The sequence below is a fragment of the Cynocephalus volans genome, chromosome 17, assembly GCF_027409185.1.
Source record: "Cynocephalus volans isolate mCynVol1 chromosome 17, mCynVol1.pri, whole genome shotgun sequence".
NCBI lineage: Eukaryota > Metazoa > Chordata > Mammalia > Dermoptera > Cynocephalidae > Cynocephalus > Cynocephalus volans.
The window spans coordinates 20,729,612-20,746,666 of NC_084476.1; the positions used below are offsets into that span (position 1 = coordinate 20,729,612).

A 17,055-nucleotide genomic window follows, 5' to 3' on the forward strand; every position below is an offset into this window, starting at 1 on the left:
ATGTAAATCTCTAAATTCTATTCAACAGCTCCACATTGCGTTTGAGATCAAGCCTTAAATTTTTAGTATGGCTCATGATAACTTCTTCTCTCTAAGCACATCGGCTTTTATCGTTTGTTTTCAGTTCCTTGAAAGTACCATGCTTTTCCTTACTTAGGATGATACACTTGCTGGTCTCATTTGCTTAAACACAGCACCTGCTTTTCTTCATTTTCAACTCCTTCTGTTTCGGCAAAGGTAAGTGACTTGTCTAAGGTCACAGGGCAGATGGTACTTGAACCTGGTTCCCCCAATGGATAGCCCTTGCCCCCCCGTACAGCACTGCTATTTTTCACCTCAAACCTCATTCCTTTAGAGTTAAAAACATGTGCTCAAAGAAGCAAGCCTGAACATTAGAGAGGCTGTGATTTTGTCCTGGGTTCTTATTTCTGGTACTAAAGGCTCAGAACTGACTACATTAAGCAATGTCAGCATAGCACGATAGAATGCCCTCTCCAATTTTTTTTAACTTAAATACCACTTTCTTTGATTCAACTCTAAAAACTTGAATGATAAATATAAACAGATCTGAATGCTGAATATTTCAGTCTGCTTTGAGGTGAGAAAGGAGTCATTTTCCCATTTGAAAGATTAAGCAAATAAACGCCCAGTAAACTCTCCATTACTCTGTGCATGTGTATATGTGCATGTGTGTGTGTGTGTGTGTGTGTGTGTTAGGGTTGGAGAAAGAGAGAAGACACTATTACTGAGATCTTTCATCTGCTAAGAGAAAGCTCCTTGCCCCATGACCTTCTGTCTTTACAGACAAAACCAAGGAGTATAAAAAGCCAAATTAAAAACTCTCTCTCTTTATCTTTCTATTTGGGAAATAATTTACCTCTTTCCATAAGCCTATTCTGTAAGTGTTGTTTCAATTTTCACAGTGAATTGAAAAAAAAAAATGTAAAATATTCTCTTTAATTATTTATCTTACTCTGAAAATAACTAGTTATTTGGAAAAATTTAGTAATTACATTTTTTTTGGTGGCTTCCCTTATCTCTCTCAGTGGGCTGTGTTTTTAAGAGTCAGAAAAACCCAGTATGAGTAGTTCTTGACTTCCCTAACCCTGCCCTACGTATAATTCACACTGATGCCCCCAAACTGCCTTTCTGTGCAAAATTCAAAATTGCAAGTTCCAGGAGATAAACACATATTTTGATCTGCCTTATAGTGGTACTGCCAGCCAACAGCTCAGTGTACAACGCCCATAAATTTTCTCCATAGAAATGCCTGTGCAAGTACTTGGATGCTTTAGTGCATCTTGGTCTTATTCTTTTAAAAAAAAAATAGATATCAGAAAAAATAGTGTATACTTCATGCTTCTCATAAGCAGCCCTGGTCTCATAATACTCGTAATAAGAGCTTATAATCTGTGTCCAGCACTGTTCTAGACATATCGCATATTTCTCTTATTTAAATCTTGCATATTTATCCTATTTAATTCTAACAAAAACCTTATGAGCTGGGTACTTTTGTTATTTCCATTTCACAGATGGAAAAACTAAATAAAAATATGTGATTCAAAGATCACATAGCTACTAAGATGAAGAATGAGATACACAAGACAGATCGAAAGCAGCAACATTTCAGTTCCAGTGCAGGTTTATTTGATAAGCTGGACGGCTGTGTTCAATTATCAAGAAAAAATAAAAATAAAGACTATTCTGGGAGTATATTATTGATATAACTGCAAGTAATATAAGCAATAAGTTAATGGATAAATTGTGCTTTATCTGAATGAACTATTGATACATGCTGTAACATGAATGAATCTCAAAATAATTGTGCTGAATGAACTAAGTCATACAATAATAAGTGCATGCTGTACAAGTATAATTTTATTTATACAAAATTTTAGGATGTATAAATTAACGTATAGTGTCAGAAAGCAGTTCAGTGGTTTTTAAGGGCTGGGAGTGAGGGACAGAGGGACATATTATAAAGGGGCATGAGAAAACTTTTGGAGGTGAAGAATATTTTCATTATCTTGATGGTGGTGATGGTTTTAAAACCTTCAATATGTGAAGTTTATTATATGTCAGTTATCATCTCAACGAAGCTCATAAGAAAAATCAGTTAGAAGTTAGAATTGTTGCAGCACTATTTACAGTAGCCAAGAGTTGGAACCAGTCCAAATGTCCATCATCAGATGAGTGGATAAGAAAAATGGGGTATATCCACACAATGGAATACTATTCTGCTATAAAAAAAGAATGAAATACTACCAATCCACAGATGGACTTAGAAAAAATTATATTAAGTGATATAAGTCAGGTACAGAAAGAGAAATACCACATGTTTTCACTTATTTGTGGGAGCTAAAAATAAATAAATAAATGCACAAATGGGGGTGGTGTGAAGAAGACACAACAATCACAATTCCTTGAAGTTGTTAAGACAAGTGAACAGATATGATGATGACGGGCAGGATGGGAGAGAGGGAAGGGGGGGAGAGGATTCGGTAAAGGGACACAAAAATCAACCACATTGTATATTGATAAAATAAAATTAAATTAAATTAAAAAAAAGAACAGGGCTTGACACTTAGAAGGAGCTTTATAAGAGGCAGTTATTAAAATATGTATCAAAAATCATTTAGAAAAAAAGAGAAAACAAAAAAGCATCTAGACTCTTTAGGAGGGATGGCAATGTTCTAAAACTGGATTGTGCTGACAGTTGCACAGCTCTTTAAACTTACTAAAAATCATTAAAGTATGCACTTGAAATTGTTGAATTTTATGGTGTATAAATCATACCTCAATAAAGCTGCTTTTAAAGAAGAGAAAAAAAAAATTGTTGAACCTTTATTGACCAGGCCACACATAAGAACTTTGGCTGATTATTTCAACTGACATTAACAAGCCAAACAATTCCTGTACGTTGCACGTACAGTCTATGTAGTCCTATCCTATTTACTCCATTTTAAATGAGTCATCCTGAAAACTCTTTGAGTTTTTAAGCAAACATGTAATGAGTATCTGTTATCTGCTGGGCATGATGATAGGTGGTTACCTACAGTATCACAGTTAATTAAAATGTTGGTTGTTACTGCTGCTCTTTCTCAGGAAAATATAGGAGAATAAAAACGATGTCTACCTACTTGTCAATGGAAAAAAATATTCTGCCCCTTAAATTAGACCCCATTTTTATGATCTCGAATGATTAATCCACACAGCATGTGAAATCTGATTTTTATCTTTTCAGGCCTCAATTTCATTTTTTAAAAAAGGCTAAAAGAACCCTTGAATAAAATCAAACAGAGCACTCCCTGTGTAACCTAGGGTGGGCTTCAAACCTCAGTTTGGGTGTTCAGATTCATGACCAAAGGGTTCTTTGGTTAGTCCCAAGATTATTTGACTCTGAAGCTGCTTCCTTGCAAAGTTATTTTCTTCTGGAAACCAATTTTTGAGTAGATATCATAAGAAGAGTTTCTCTAAATACTAGTTTGGCCCAAATTACAATTGACCTAACTAGACATTAAGAGTTCATTTGAAGTGGATGAGTCATTATTAAATAAAAGTTATAAAGGGCCTCTCTTCAAAAAAAAAAAAAAAAAAAAAAAGAGGAATATTCTGGAAGTATATGGTTGATGTAACTGTAAGTAATAAATGTTTTAGCCCCCCAAAACTGAACTTTCTTATAGCATGTAAGAATGTTTTTCAATTTTTTCATGTGTAAAATGTAGATTCTTTTCAAGATTTATTATGTAGAGGATTTATGCACATTGGATTTAATCTTGTGCTATCATTGACCTTCTAATTCTAGGCCCTAGGCTTTCTCTTCCATGTTAGTGTGTATATGTATATGACAGTCCTTTATAGTTCTAAAACAGACAAAAACCACACGACGACACATTGAAGCATACAAGCTATTATATATTTTCATAATATAGAACTTTTAGGTATAGTAATCAACAGTGGCAAAATATTTCTGTCTTTGACATTATTTTTTGTGAGATCCAACCTGTAATTGAGACCAGAAAAGACAGTATGGAAAAACAAATCCACGAGAACAAGATAAAAATATCATAAACAGCAAAATATGTCTGAGTATTTAAAACCGCATAGAAAAAATAAATTAGATGAACAATTGTGTAAATATAAATTAAAAAAAGATGACATTCTTAATAAATAAAGTTTACTATTTACATTTTTATATATTGCTGAAAGACTTAACTTAGATCCATAAAAACACATAAACAGGAAAAATAAAATAAAACCCAAAGTAGGAGCAGCAAATTTATGCGCGTGAGGTACAGAAAAAGGATTGGAATCGTGTTTAGTTTTTGGTGTTTAGATTGTTTTCTTTCTGTCTTTTTTTTGTTTTGTTTTTTGTTGTTTTTTTTCCTTTTCTACAGTAGGCCATTAGGATTCTCATGAGAACAGCTTTTAAGCACTTCAATGGAGAGTCATTTTTTTTGGTAGCTTCCAGAAGGTGCCAAACAGATTTCAACATCATAATAATTAGAAATACCCATAATAATTATGACAATAATAAAAAGGTATAATATGATACACAAATATGGAAGAGCAGTTTGTAATATGAATACATTTTCTCTAGACGAGATCACAGTTTTATTTTGTAAATATTACATTTAAGTATATATATACACACATATATGTACAACTATATATACATGTGCATATATATGTAAATTTATATTTATATATAATATCTTTATATAGATAGATATCTGTGGACAGGTTATTGATTATAGAGACCCAAGAAAGCAACTCAATATTGTTCAAAATTCTTCTCACTGGCTGCTGGTGTGTAGTTTAAGAAGCCACAAGTTGTTTGCACTCAGAATGCCGTATCTTCTTTTAATGGAACACTTGAAGTGGAAATTTAAGTCTCAGAAGTGAGGTGTCTGCTAAAGAAGAGATTTAGAGGCTCCCTTCCCGTATAAGTTGGAAATGGCCCGGAAGTCTTGAATAGATGACAGTAAACTGACTTTCACACTGTAGGAAGTAATTGGCTTTTAACCAAATCATAGAATTCATAAAGGCCAGAATAAGGCGGGGGCTAGGAGGGAATCGAGTTTACCTAAAAAATGAGATATTCCCCAATACACGTTTCTCTCTGAAGGTGGACTATAATGCAGGAGCTCCAACTTTATTCCTTGAAATATCAAACAAGCACCCCCTATCTTTCTTAAAAGGCCAGTGGGCCTGTACATTCCTGAAATATAACCCACAGATTTGTGTCAAGCCTTGACCCTCTCAGATTGCCACAGTCCATTTAAAACCTCAGGGCCTCACAATCCCCAGCCCTCCCACTGTGAGGTAGGTAAGTAGCATCGTCCCCATTTTGCAGTTAGAGAAACTAAGCACATGTGGAGGCAATTCGATAACTTGTTCAGCATCACTGAGCACACTGCTGCCTGCAGTCAAGAATTCTAGGTTCTTTTACTCTAGGGATATAATTCCTCTTTTGGCTATTATACATTTCACTTAAAAAGCAAACAATTAGTAGGAATTTGGCAAAACTTGAATGAATTGCAAGAACAGGCTTTTATTCATTTGCTGTTTAGTCTTTATGTTTTTTGTTTACTTGGTTTGTTTTGTTTCTCAAAACTCATTTGAATTACCTGTCTGGTCATGTAGCAGCTTTTTAGGAAAGTGGACTATGCAGTCTGGTTCTGAGTGTAGTCTTTGTAAAGCCCAGTGCTATACTGGGAAATAGAAACATATTATAACATGAAAATCACGATGACACAATATTCCCCCTTAATATTTGGTAAAATTAATATAAAGCCTTCCCCATTCCTTACTACCATCGATTGCCACCAAACAAAGAAAATGTCCCCCTCCCCCAACAACAACAACATATCAAAGGGGAAAACGCCTTATTTCCTGGACCTACCACAATGTACAGAAAATAACAGACAGCGTTAAAAATCCCTCTCTATGTCTTCTAGGGAAATCTGTATACTTGTGTCTACCTACTGAGTATGTAGAATAAACAATTTCCTCTAGGAAACATAAAGATAGGTTTTTTATTCTTAGTTTTTAATCATGCATTTTTATTTCCTTTTAATCTCCTTGTCTTCTATTAATCTCTATCTGCACAGCTTTATCACCATCATTTTCTCCGTTTTATTTTCCCACTTGAAGTAGTTCCAGAAACACACACACACACACACACACACACACACACACACACACACACCCTCAAAATTGTTAACATGACTAACATGACTGTATGGTTTCCTTCCTTCCTTTTCTTTTCCTTTCTTTTCTCTTTCTTTCTTTTTTTTAAACACAGGTAAGACCTACAACAAATTGACAGTTACAACCAAGTTAAATCAAACCTGGAAGGGAGGTAGCTGAAATCTGTCTCAAAGAATTATTTTCGACAAATAGCATTTAAGCGTCAGCCAAGGTGGGACTAAGACCAAGAGAACTCTCTAGGCAGTGACTCATCTTGCCAAAGCCAGGAGTAGCAGCTGAGAGCCTCCATCCACAAAGCCCTACTATTTATGACTGTTCATCTCTCCCTTCCTTAAATACCAGTTCACCCACCAAAACTGACTCCGCAAGGACTAAATTCCCTTAAAAAGTTGTTGGCACAGAATCTGGGGGTACCGCAAGTCCTTGGGGCTAGGGTCATGGCTTGGAAAGGCTTCCCCAGACGGGGCTTAGGGAACCGTCCACCTCATCTTTTCTTTTGTGCTGCTAATAGGCTAATACTTCTTCAAACACGGAACCCCTGAGCGTTTTAGGGCCCCTGAGCTGATGATACACAACAATGCTTCAGAGCTGCCTCCTTGTAAGTAATCTATTGTCCTAAACAGGAAATGATCGAAGGGAAGAGACAATGAATTAATTCCCAAGAAGAAAATGGATCTGGGAATTGGTGCATTGCACGAATTGAGCTGACCCTCTTCCACTAAGGCTTGAGAAAAGCCTGTTAATTACAGCTTCCATGTGGGCACGAGGCTGGCCACCCACAAAGTGGACTCTTCTGCCTAATATCCCTGGCAAATATGAATTTGTTAGTAACAGGTTGGAAGGAAGGTAAGAAGGAGGCTGGGAGGGTTGGGTTCCTTCCTCAGAAGGGCTCAATTCAATCTGAGAGTCTGAAGATAGAAGTGAGCCTCCGGGAGTCTTTTCTCAGCTGGAGAGCGTGGGGATAGATGATGGGGATAGTGAAGGTAGACAGAGGATAAGACTGATTAAGGGAAGTGGGTGAGGTTCTTCTGTAGTTGCTGCAGTCTCACTACTAGTAATGTCATCTTTGGATCTTCAAAGCTTTTCGTATTACATATGGATGTATTTAAGCCACTGGGGAAGGGCTGACACTGTTACCTTTCTTAGCTCTACCTTCTAAGCTAACATCACACAGGTTGATAACTCAGCTGGGACAGAGACGGGCCTTACCAGTTGGCAAGAGTCCTAAGATACTGAAGAGGGGTACAAAACAGGATCAATTGTTCTAATATTATTCTTATTTTTTTGCTAAGAATTGCCCCTGGAAATTATAGGAAAAAAAATGCCCTGACTATAAATGAGATATGGTTTTGTAAAGAGAAAAGATAAAGGATTTGAACCTGGCTTTAACAATGGTGACAACCTCTCTTTTCCAGAACCTAATCTCAGAGTTTATAATGCAAGCCATGTAAACTAACTAGCACTGCATTTTTATTTGTGGGCGCTTGTGCAAAAAGCACCTTGATGTGTTTCTTAATGTAACAGACCACAGATGGCCAATAGATATCTTCTCAAATGTTTTTGATCAGCAGGTAGTTGTTATTGGGAGAGACATAGTAAAATGGTTTCTGAAGTTATTTTTGATCCTAACAGGAAAAAGAGCTGGGATGGATTAACAATGCCTGTCTTGGGTGCAGGATTAGGAGAGGCTGCACACATGCCTGATATTTCCCATTCCTGTGCTAAACTCTCTGTTGGTTGTATTCAGTAGACATGAGATAGCTTGATATATAGTAACCTTTTTGTGATATAACAGTTTAGATTCTCACTTTCCAGCTCCAGGTTTCAGAAAATATGTCAAACAACCATTAACTCGGCCTCATCCTGTAGTAATCTCTTTTCGTATTATTTCAAAGAAAGTGGATAGGTAAGTGACTGAAAAGAGGCAAAGAGGCTCCAGAAGAGATAGGGGCTTCCACGTGCAATTGACTAATTTTCTCTTAACTTTTGGAGCTGAATATGGGAGAGAGGGAAGTGTTGCCCAGCACAGGTGTGGAAGGGAGTACCGGTAGCTGGAGCGATGGCCGTGTTGGGTTGTTTGGTACTCTTTGGCTTCCCTCTGATGACCCTCTAGAATAGAGTCTTAATTGATCATATCCAAGATGATTCTCTGTTCCAGAGTTACATCTACTCAGAGAAACAGTGAGGTTCTCAGGACCAAAGCCTACTCTAGCCAGGAAGGCTAGAAAGACTAGGATAAGGATAATAACCCAAGAGTCCTGACAGTTCCAACAGTCTCTGGATGGCTCCAACATCATAGAAATTTAACACTGTTCCACTTGATTACAAAATCTAACACTGGCTTAGACATTCTGGATTCTCAGTGAGGGTTCCAGCATCTGAAGTCCCTCAACTCTTTTCCCGGATGAGAAGCTCACCCATAGGAGATTTAACTTCTCACCATTGTGGGCTCATGATGGTTTTTCTCTTGCTGAATGGCTAAGAATTGAGGAGCTATGGAAAAATGTGGGTCACTTTTAAGGCAGACAGTTTGGTTGTGTGGGTTTTTCCTAACCTAGTTCTAACCATCTTGGGGTACTCATTGTATAGGATAGAGCAGCAGGAAAAGTAGCAGCAAATGTGGTCCCAAGGCAAGATCTGAGGAATGGGTGGGTTCTGTAGGGATATTATGACCTTGAGCCTCAAGCAGGGGGCTGGTATAATACCTTGACATTGCAATCATAAGCCATTTCCAGCTTGGCCTTGAACCCTGGAGTTGGGGTAAAATCCCCATGGCAGCAGAAGAATTGGGGGGCTTTGCATACGTTAGAATCTTTACCTCTTCCTGGGTCCTAGTTCCCTAGCAGGTAGGTGATCATAGACCATTTCACTTCCAATCCCAATGGACTGCACAACTGTGTGTGCCCTACATATCCCGAGCCTAAGGGTGTTAGCTATTTTGGCATCTCAACACTTGGTCTTATCAGTCTCTGAAACTCTCTTTTTCCCAAGGATAGTATTGGCTAGGAGCTTGGGAAAGAAAAGGGTGAATTTGTTCCAGTATCTCTCTGCTCAGTCTCCAGAACTGCTCTCACACAGATGTTTGTATGCGTGTGTATGCATGCATGTGTACTAACCACATATGTGCACACTCCTAGATACAGAACATGTTTCTTGCTGTGGTCATGTGACTAATTTTAGGAGGCTCTAGGACTGCATGCTATCTATATATGCAATCCACCTCAGACTTTGGGATGGGATTCCATTCCATCATTTAACAAGGCGAGACTTGGTTCATTCGCCACTGTGAGTCCTTCCTGGTTGAAATTAAAGGCAGACCGGTTGGGTGCTAAGGATCCCTGGTGTGGAGAGGCCATTCCATTGAGCAGCTGACTGTGAAATCAATACCAAAGGGAAGCAGGTCCTGGCGTTGGGATTCTTTGACAACTCCTTGTCTTTCCTTAGCCATGGCTGTATCTCCGGAGGTCTTTCCGGCTGTGTTCTTGGGCCTGGGGATCCCGACAAGCACAATCACCTTGTAGGTCACAGGACATGGGAAAAGGGGTAACCTGCAGAGAGAAAGAGAGAAGGAATGATGCAGGTGGTTTGGTCTGAAGTGGTAAAGATCAGAGAGGCAGTGCAGGGCAGAGGTATAATCACTGGATTTGGGAACAGAAGATTCAGGTTCAAATGACGGCTCTGTTTCTTGCTAGTACCATGATAACTTTTTATCAAGAACACAGTGGTCATTATCATAACAATTTCCATTTGCAGAGGCATTTGTTATAGGTCAGGTAGTGTGCTGAACACTCCCAATAGTAAAACACTGAATCCTTTTGACAATTCTGTAAGATAGGTACTACAACAATTACCCTTTTATAATTGGGGAATCTGAGGCTCAGGAAAGGACAGGGATTTGCCCAAAGTAGCAAGTGACAAATCTGGTATTTAAAGTAAGACAAGCTACTTCTTTCTGAGTCTCAGGTTTCTATGTGTACATCTGGTATAATAAGACCCACCCCGCACTGTAAACTGTAAGGGCTGAGTAAAATCATGGGTGAAAAATTGTAATGCACTGTACCAAAGTTGGTTAATATAATTGTACAATGGAATATTTAACATACAGGACTGCTGTGATGACCAAGTGAAATAAAAGATGTGAAAGTGTCTCTTAGGAAAACAACTCTCTGCACATAGTGGCAATTTTGATTTTAAGAGGCAATGATAAAACCTCAGGCAAGCTCAGGCTATCTTTTAGAGGGCCTGCAATACTGAGTAGGGAATATTTCACATACAGATTTTGCACAAATTTGTTTGAAGGCTCTAAGGAGCAGATTTTAGCATAAGAAAAATTGAGAGGGCCAAGTTCCAGTTCCCAGTTTGTCCCTTCATGTGCTCTGTGACCTTGTGCCGTCTTTCTTTTCTCCAAACTGATAGAGTCCAGCAGAGCAAGTGTCTTCCCCATCCAGCAAATAATCCATCTTTCCAAAGAGCACAGTGCACTCCCTGCTTGAGTCCCAGCCTGAACTAACACAAGCCGATTTCACCTCATTGCATCATGATATCTGCATATAACTTTCCCCAGAAGGTCCCCCATCTGCGCAGATGGATTTAATGACCTCATTCGCCTCCTGCCCCGGCAGGGTCTCCAAGTGCTCACATAGTCTCAGAGAGCACCTTGTTTCTCTCCCTCTCTCTCATGTACTTGTAGACTCATTCTCTATATCTAGCTCTTTTTTTCCCTCTGCATCTTTGCCCTTCCTCCCTTCCTGCCACCCAACCTCACTCCATCCTGAGATTTTGTAGTAATTGAAAATGTAGGATTGAACATCAGGAAGATTTAAGTATGAACCTTAGCTGCTTTCTCACCTACTTGAGGTGTGACCTTGGGCACATGACAATTTCTCTGAGCCTCCGTGAACTCATTCATTAAATGGCAATAATGAAAGTGCACACCTCCTGAGGCTCTGATGAGGTGGGAGTGAAGTAACTCATGAGAAACACCCAGCACAGTGCCTGACATGTGCTAAGTGCTCAATTACATATGTGTACGCAGGTGTGTATGTATATAAACACGCATGCATACACATGAATATACACACATACACACATATGAGGGTACTTCAAAACGTTCACGGGAAGATTCTTGTTATCTTTTAATTTTATTTTTTCACAAATTTTGGAAGTATTTTCATATATATTCTTTCTCTCTCTTTCTCTTTTTTATCCTCCCACCAATTCTGTGGTTATTGAGGCAGGTACCATGTTGGTCTTGTTCATTTTTGGTTTTGCAGAGCCTGAGCCATAGAATAAATACATTTCTATTCATTTGTCCATCTTTCTCTGACTCTTCCTTTGTACTTATGCCTAACACATCTCTTTGTTTCTCTTTTCCATTTAAATTGGTAGGTGCTTGGTGCTCTGGTGTTTTCAGTTTCTCTTCCCAGGCACGTCTCCCTGTGCTTACAACTACCTGCTGTTCCCTGTTCAGCACATTTTCTTTCCAGCCTTAATGACTTTGTGGAATAAATTTAGAATATTCCATTCAGAATCTAGGATATACTTCTACAACCTCTAGAGTATTTTTCTACAACCTCTTCACCTTCAAGAGAAGCAAAGAATGTTAGAACTGGAAGAGACACAGAGAGAACACCCTCCAGTTCAAGTGAGGAAACCGAAGCCTGAGCCAAGTCAAAATCCAACACTGAAGGTAGAGATGGAGATACCATGGGAGCCAGAAGACCCAGGGTGGGATGTTCATTTGCCTCAAGCTCAGTGAGTGGTTTGGGGAAAATCTCTTCAATGCCACGACCCTTAGTTTCTATATCTATAAAAGAGATTTTTTTTAAATACCATATTTGAGAGGATTAAACATGAAGAAACATGCAAAAGCCCCGGCACATGGCCTAACACCTAGGAGATGCTCAATGCTGAATGCTTGTGTGCTGAATCAAATTTCTCGCTGACTCATATTTCACTATCTTACCGTACCCTCTCTCCCACCTCCCAGACTTGAAGACCTGCTTTGTCCTTAACTCACCTATCCTTTTTTCCATCCCCTTCTCCTGCCCTTGCTCACAATCTATCATTACAACGATCCAGTTACCTCTAATGTCTTCTCTGTAATCCTCTCTGTAACTCTTTCCCATTGAGCTCTAAGACCCATTAGGAAGAGATTCACACCTGCTTTATCTCTTGTGCTTCCTGCTGCACCTTACACAGGCAAGTAATCATCAAATTGTATCTCTTGAATAAAATCCAACGTCTTTATCACAAGTTCAAGGCCTTGCATGATCTGGTCTCCACACAGTTCTCAGATCTCACCTGGTTCCCTTCTTCCTCTCTCGTTCTCTGGCTTTTTAATTTATTTATTGGTTCCTCAAAGGCTCCAAGTGTTTTCTCACCTCTAAGTCCTTAGCCATTAATGTTCCTCCTCCCTGATTGCTCTTCCATGGACAGCTCCTTTTCATTCCTCAGGTCTTATCTCAAGCATCACCTCCTGCCTCAATGGCCTGGCCAAAGATGGCACCATCACTTTTACCCCATATCATACATCCTATTTTTACATGCTTTTTGTACTGAATTACTACTCCACTTGTATGTCACCTCAGTCTGGGCGGAGACCATGTCTGTTGTTGAACTGAGTCTTTATATACCACATAATAGGCATCTGATGGGCCCACAAATGGATGAACGAATAAATGCATAAATACACAGGCAGAATACAAGTCAGAGAGCCTCTGCTCTTCCACTCACTTGCTGGGTGACTTTTTGCAAGTTGCTTCCCTTCTCTAGGCTTCAGTTTCCCTCTCTGTATGATAAGAGTTGATCTTCATGGTCTCTAACTTTCTGTCTGGCTGAAAAATCCTCCTCAGTCTGAGAAAGGTAGAAGGCAAAGCCCTGGCTAGAAATGAATTAAAAATATACAGTTTCCCCACAAACTCTGTCTTGCATGTTCCCCTTTCTGCCCTCCCCAGTTCCAGCAGCTTCTCCAAACACAGTGACGGGCAGGGCCCTGCCACCATGTAGCTTCTCAAGCTGGCATGACAGCTCTGCCATGCTGGAGTGTTGTCACCATTCTCTTCCCTCGCCAGGTCAGCCCAGGCAGTTTCAGCATTTCCCAAAAAACATGTCTGGAAAGTAAGAGAAGGAAACGCTATCGAAATATGACAAAGTCTACAAGGTTTGGTCTCAGGAAGCAGGTCCAGAGCCTCCTTGTCTCCACCACATGTGTGTGTGAGTAGCTCTATTTACTGAGTTTGGGATTCAATAGTAGGCTCCACGTAGGAACTGCACAGCTTTCCAGAAGGCCCTGGAGCCCTGTGCACCTCAAGACTGAGGTCTCCCTGCCATCTGTAAGACAGGGGTCTTCATAAAGACCTACAGGGTTCTGGCGAGAAGTCCATGAAATCATACTGTCTCCAATCCAACACTCGGAGTGCCCAGTGCAGAGGCGATGCACAGTGTCTTGTTCTCTCTTCCCGCCTCCTTGTGAACTGCCTGTTCAGAGCCTGCCTTGGAGTCTATCTCATCACAAGCTTCCTCCCTGATCATGGGTCTAAAGCTGGGAAGAGAAGGCCAATGATCCTGAGGTGTTCCTGGGTCTGACCTGGAAGAGACTCAAGGAAGCCTGTTGGTGCCATTGCAAGTAGTGAACACCATTGTACACACACACTAGAGATTCCCGAGGGCCTTCCACGTGCTAGACGATTTCTATGCCAGCTTTCTGATTCTGCACAACCTTGTGAGGCTATCATTACTAGCTGTCCATCCTGAAGATGAGAAAAGAGAGGCTTCAGAATGTTTAAAGCAACAAAGTTGTCCTGGGCCTCAGTACCAGTCAAAAAGGTGATAATAGAGGGGTTTTAAACCCCACTCCAAACACTAAGAGCATTTCAGCAAGTGGGAGTAAAAAGAAGGCATTTTCTTCACCATGTGGCAAGGCTGACTGCTGCTTTGTCTTTTTAACAGCCAATAGTCTTTGCCCCTTGTTATGTGCCTGGCACTGAGCTAAACTCAATGTGCCTTATTTCACTCTTTCTCCCCAGCAACCTTAATAAGCTGTTCTTATGATAGCCATCTTACATCTTAAAGGAAACTAAGACGCAAAGAGTGGTTGATGGCAGGTGGCCTGGGATCTGCGTCTGTTTCTGAACACTCCACAGTATCATCTACCAGGAGGTGGGCACAGCAGGAGTCAGGGTCCTCTCTTCACGGAGGAAGAAACTGAGGCATGGGAAGAAGAATCACATCCTGATAAAGTCAGAGATCTGACCCTGTTTCCCACATTCCCTGACTCCCCAAGCAGCTTCTCCTCTTCTCCCCAAGACAGTCTCTCAAGAAAACCTGCTTCCCACAGCATGAATGCCACGGTGGCCAGTTTACATTTGGGGATTTCCAGCACCATGTGGCTAGGCTGTACCATAAATAGCTTGGCCACCCTCTCTGGGATTCTGTTAACAAGCCCAGGTCAATGACTAAAGGCCAGGATTCTCTCCTTTTTCCCTCTGGACTCAAGATGATTCTCAGGCTCAGGGCTTTCTCCCTCTGGGTGAGCTGTCCAGGCTAATACCTCCATCCACGTGTGACTGGCTCAGGAATGCAGCTCGGGCAAATGTACCACAAGGCCTGGCTGCAGATCTTGTCTGGAACTGGGAGACAGGCAGAGGCTGGATTCTGACTTAGACTCAGTAGGAAGGTAACGGCAGAGGGTGGTGGTGAGAACTCGAGATATGCTGTGCTGATGGGCAGAAAGCCTTGGCTCTTCCACTTGCTGGCTGTGGGACTTTGGGCAAGTCACTAATGAGACCAAGTAGATAAAGGCATGATGTCAGGCTTGAGGACTCCTCTGTGTGCTTCTTGCGGGTAGGGTGGATACAGTGCCTGGCAAAGGGCATGCAATAATCCATGAATACAGAGGCTTGTTTAAAGGTGGATAAGGTGGTCATGTGGATAAATGGAGGATAAAGTAGAGAAGAATGTGGGTAAAGTGGAGAAAAGCACTGGCCTAGATGAGAAGGAGACTTGGGTTTGAGTCCTTGCCCTGTTGCTGACTTGGTGTATGCTATCAGGCAAGTTATTTCACCTTTCTAGGCTTCAGTTTCTCTATTTGTAAAATGGTGATAATAACAGTACTACCATATAGAAATATTGTGGATAAATTATTAAATTCAGGTAAAGAACTTAATATAGCACATGGCATCAAATGTGCTCAACGATGATGATGATGATGGTAGTGGTGGTAGCAGTGACGGTAATGGTGACATTGGTGATGTTGGTGTTGATGGTGCTGGTTGTGTTAATGATGTGGTGATAATGGTGATGGTGATGACAACTTTTTGGGACAGAAGGGTTGGATTCCTTCATAGGGTCAAGCTAAAGTTAGTGTCTACTTCATGTACATGAAAATGTCAGGGGTACACCCCTTGGGAAGGGTGGGGACCATAACACCCCAGCAGCCAGTGATTGTCAGACACAGAAGAGTTAGTCTAGTCTGTTTAGCCATCTGCCTGTTATCTCTTACTAATCCTTCAAGTTAAACATATCTATCCCCTCTTCCAGGAAGCATTCTAGGATTCCCCCAAACTGGTTCAGTGCTTAAAATCTTCCTTGAATGCCCTCATTTCCCTCTGCCAAAAGCTTGAACTTCCTGGCTTGGATTGTAAAAGGGCGGTCATCCCTCTAGGTTCATCTCTGGTCCCTTCCACCTTTCACTCTGCTCTGGCCATACTCAGGGAATTATAATTTCCTTAATACTCTCCCTGATATCTGGGCCTTGGCACAGACTGTTCCTTCTGCCAGAAACACTCTTCTCCTCCCTGCCCCTATTTCTGGTCCTCTCCTGTTCCTTTCACCTGAGTGAGACTTTCTAGACCTTTTATGTCTCATCTTTGGTGTTGCCTTCTCTAGTAAGCTTGGTTGACAGTCCTCACTTACCATGTCTTCATTGGCACTTACTATACGCTAAATGTCTTGCCACTCATCCATAAGACATGAACTCAGCATGGCTGTGACCAGGCCTATCCTGCTCATGTGACAGACAGTACAGTATCTATCACACAGCAGGTACTATCCTCAAGCCACTCAGTGCACAAGTTTTTATTTGTGGGCGCTGAGCACCTACTGTGGGACAGGAAACAGTGCAGTACATTGGAACGTGGAATACATCAGTAAAAAAAAGAGATGCACATCCTTGTCCATATGCATTCTAGCATAGGGAGGGATGGGGATTTTCTGATAGTAAATAATAAGTGCATTTATAGTATGTGCCAAGGAGATAAGTGTCATGGAAAAAAGAAAAAAGTATAAGCCACAGCAAACGGGTGTGAGAGTGCCACGGGTGATGTGGGGTGGGTGGTCGGGGTGGGGTTCACTGAGAACATGACACTGGGCAACGACTTGGAAGAGGTGAGGGAGTGAGTCATGAGGATGCATGGGGAAGAGTGTTATTGGCCAAAGGAGTAAGCGGTGACAAAGGCTGCAAGGTACAGGGATACGTGGCCTGTGCAAGGGACAGAAAAGAGTCAAGAGGGCTGGAGGTGGGGAAGGGAGGCACAGAGAATGGGGGGGCGAGGACAGAGAAGTTATGTGGGTGGGCAGAGCATGTAGGCCACTGGAAAGCTCTGCATAGAGGTGTGATACGATCTGACTCGACTTAGAAGGACCACTCTGCTGCTGGGTCAAGAATAGGCATTGATGTATTTTCCCAGCTCAGTAGCCCAAAGTGCAGCCCTTTGTCAACATAAGCCATGGTCTGATCTGCTGCTCTCCATCTAAAGATTCTGATGATCTTCCCCTATCTCAGAGAATCACTAGCCTCCTTACGCCAATAGACTACATGTTGGATGTAAAGTCCTTTCCTAA

At 40.9% G+C, this 17,055-nt stretch overlaps 1 protein-coding gene across 1 annotated transcript in view; it reads right to left on the reverse strand.

Annotated features, from left to right (window-relative positions):
* Positions 1 to 9,653: 9,653 nt before the first annotated feature.
* PAPPA (pappalysin 1) overlaps positions 9,654 to 17,055 on the reverse strand; it is a 230,094-nt gene continuing 222,692 nt past the window's right edge. Inside the window, exon 22 of the mRNA XM_063082520.1 lies at positions 9,654 to 9,761. Within this exon, the coding sequence (XP_062938590.1) occupies positions 9,654 to 9,761 (108 nt within the window). The remainder of the gene's footprint in view (positions 9,762 to 17,055) is intronic.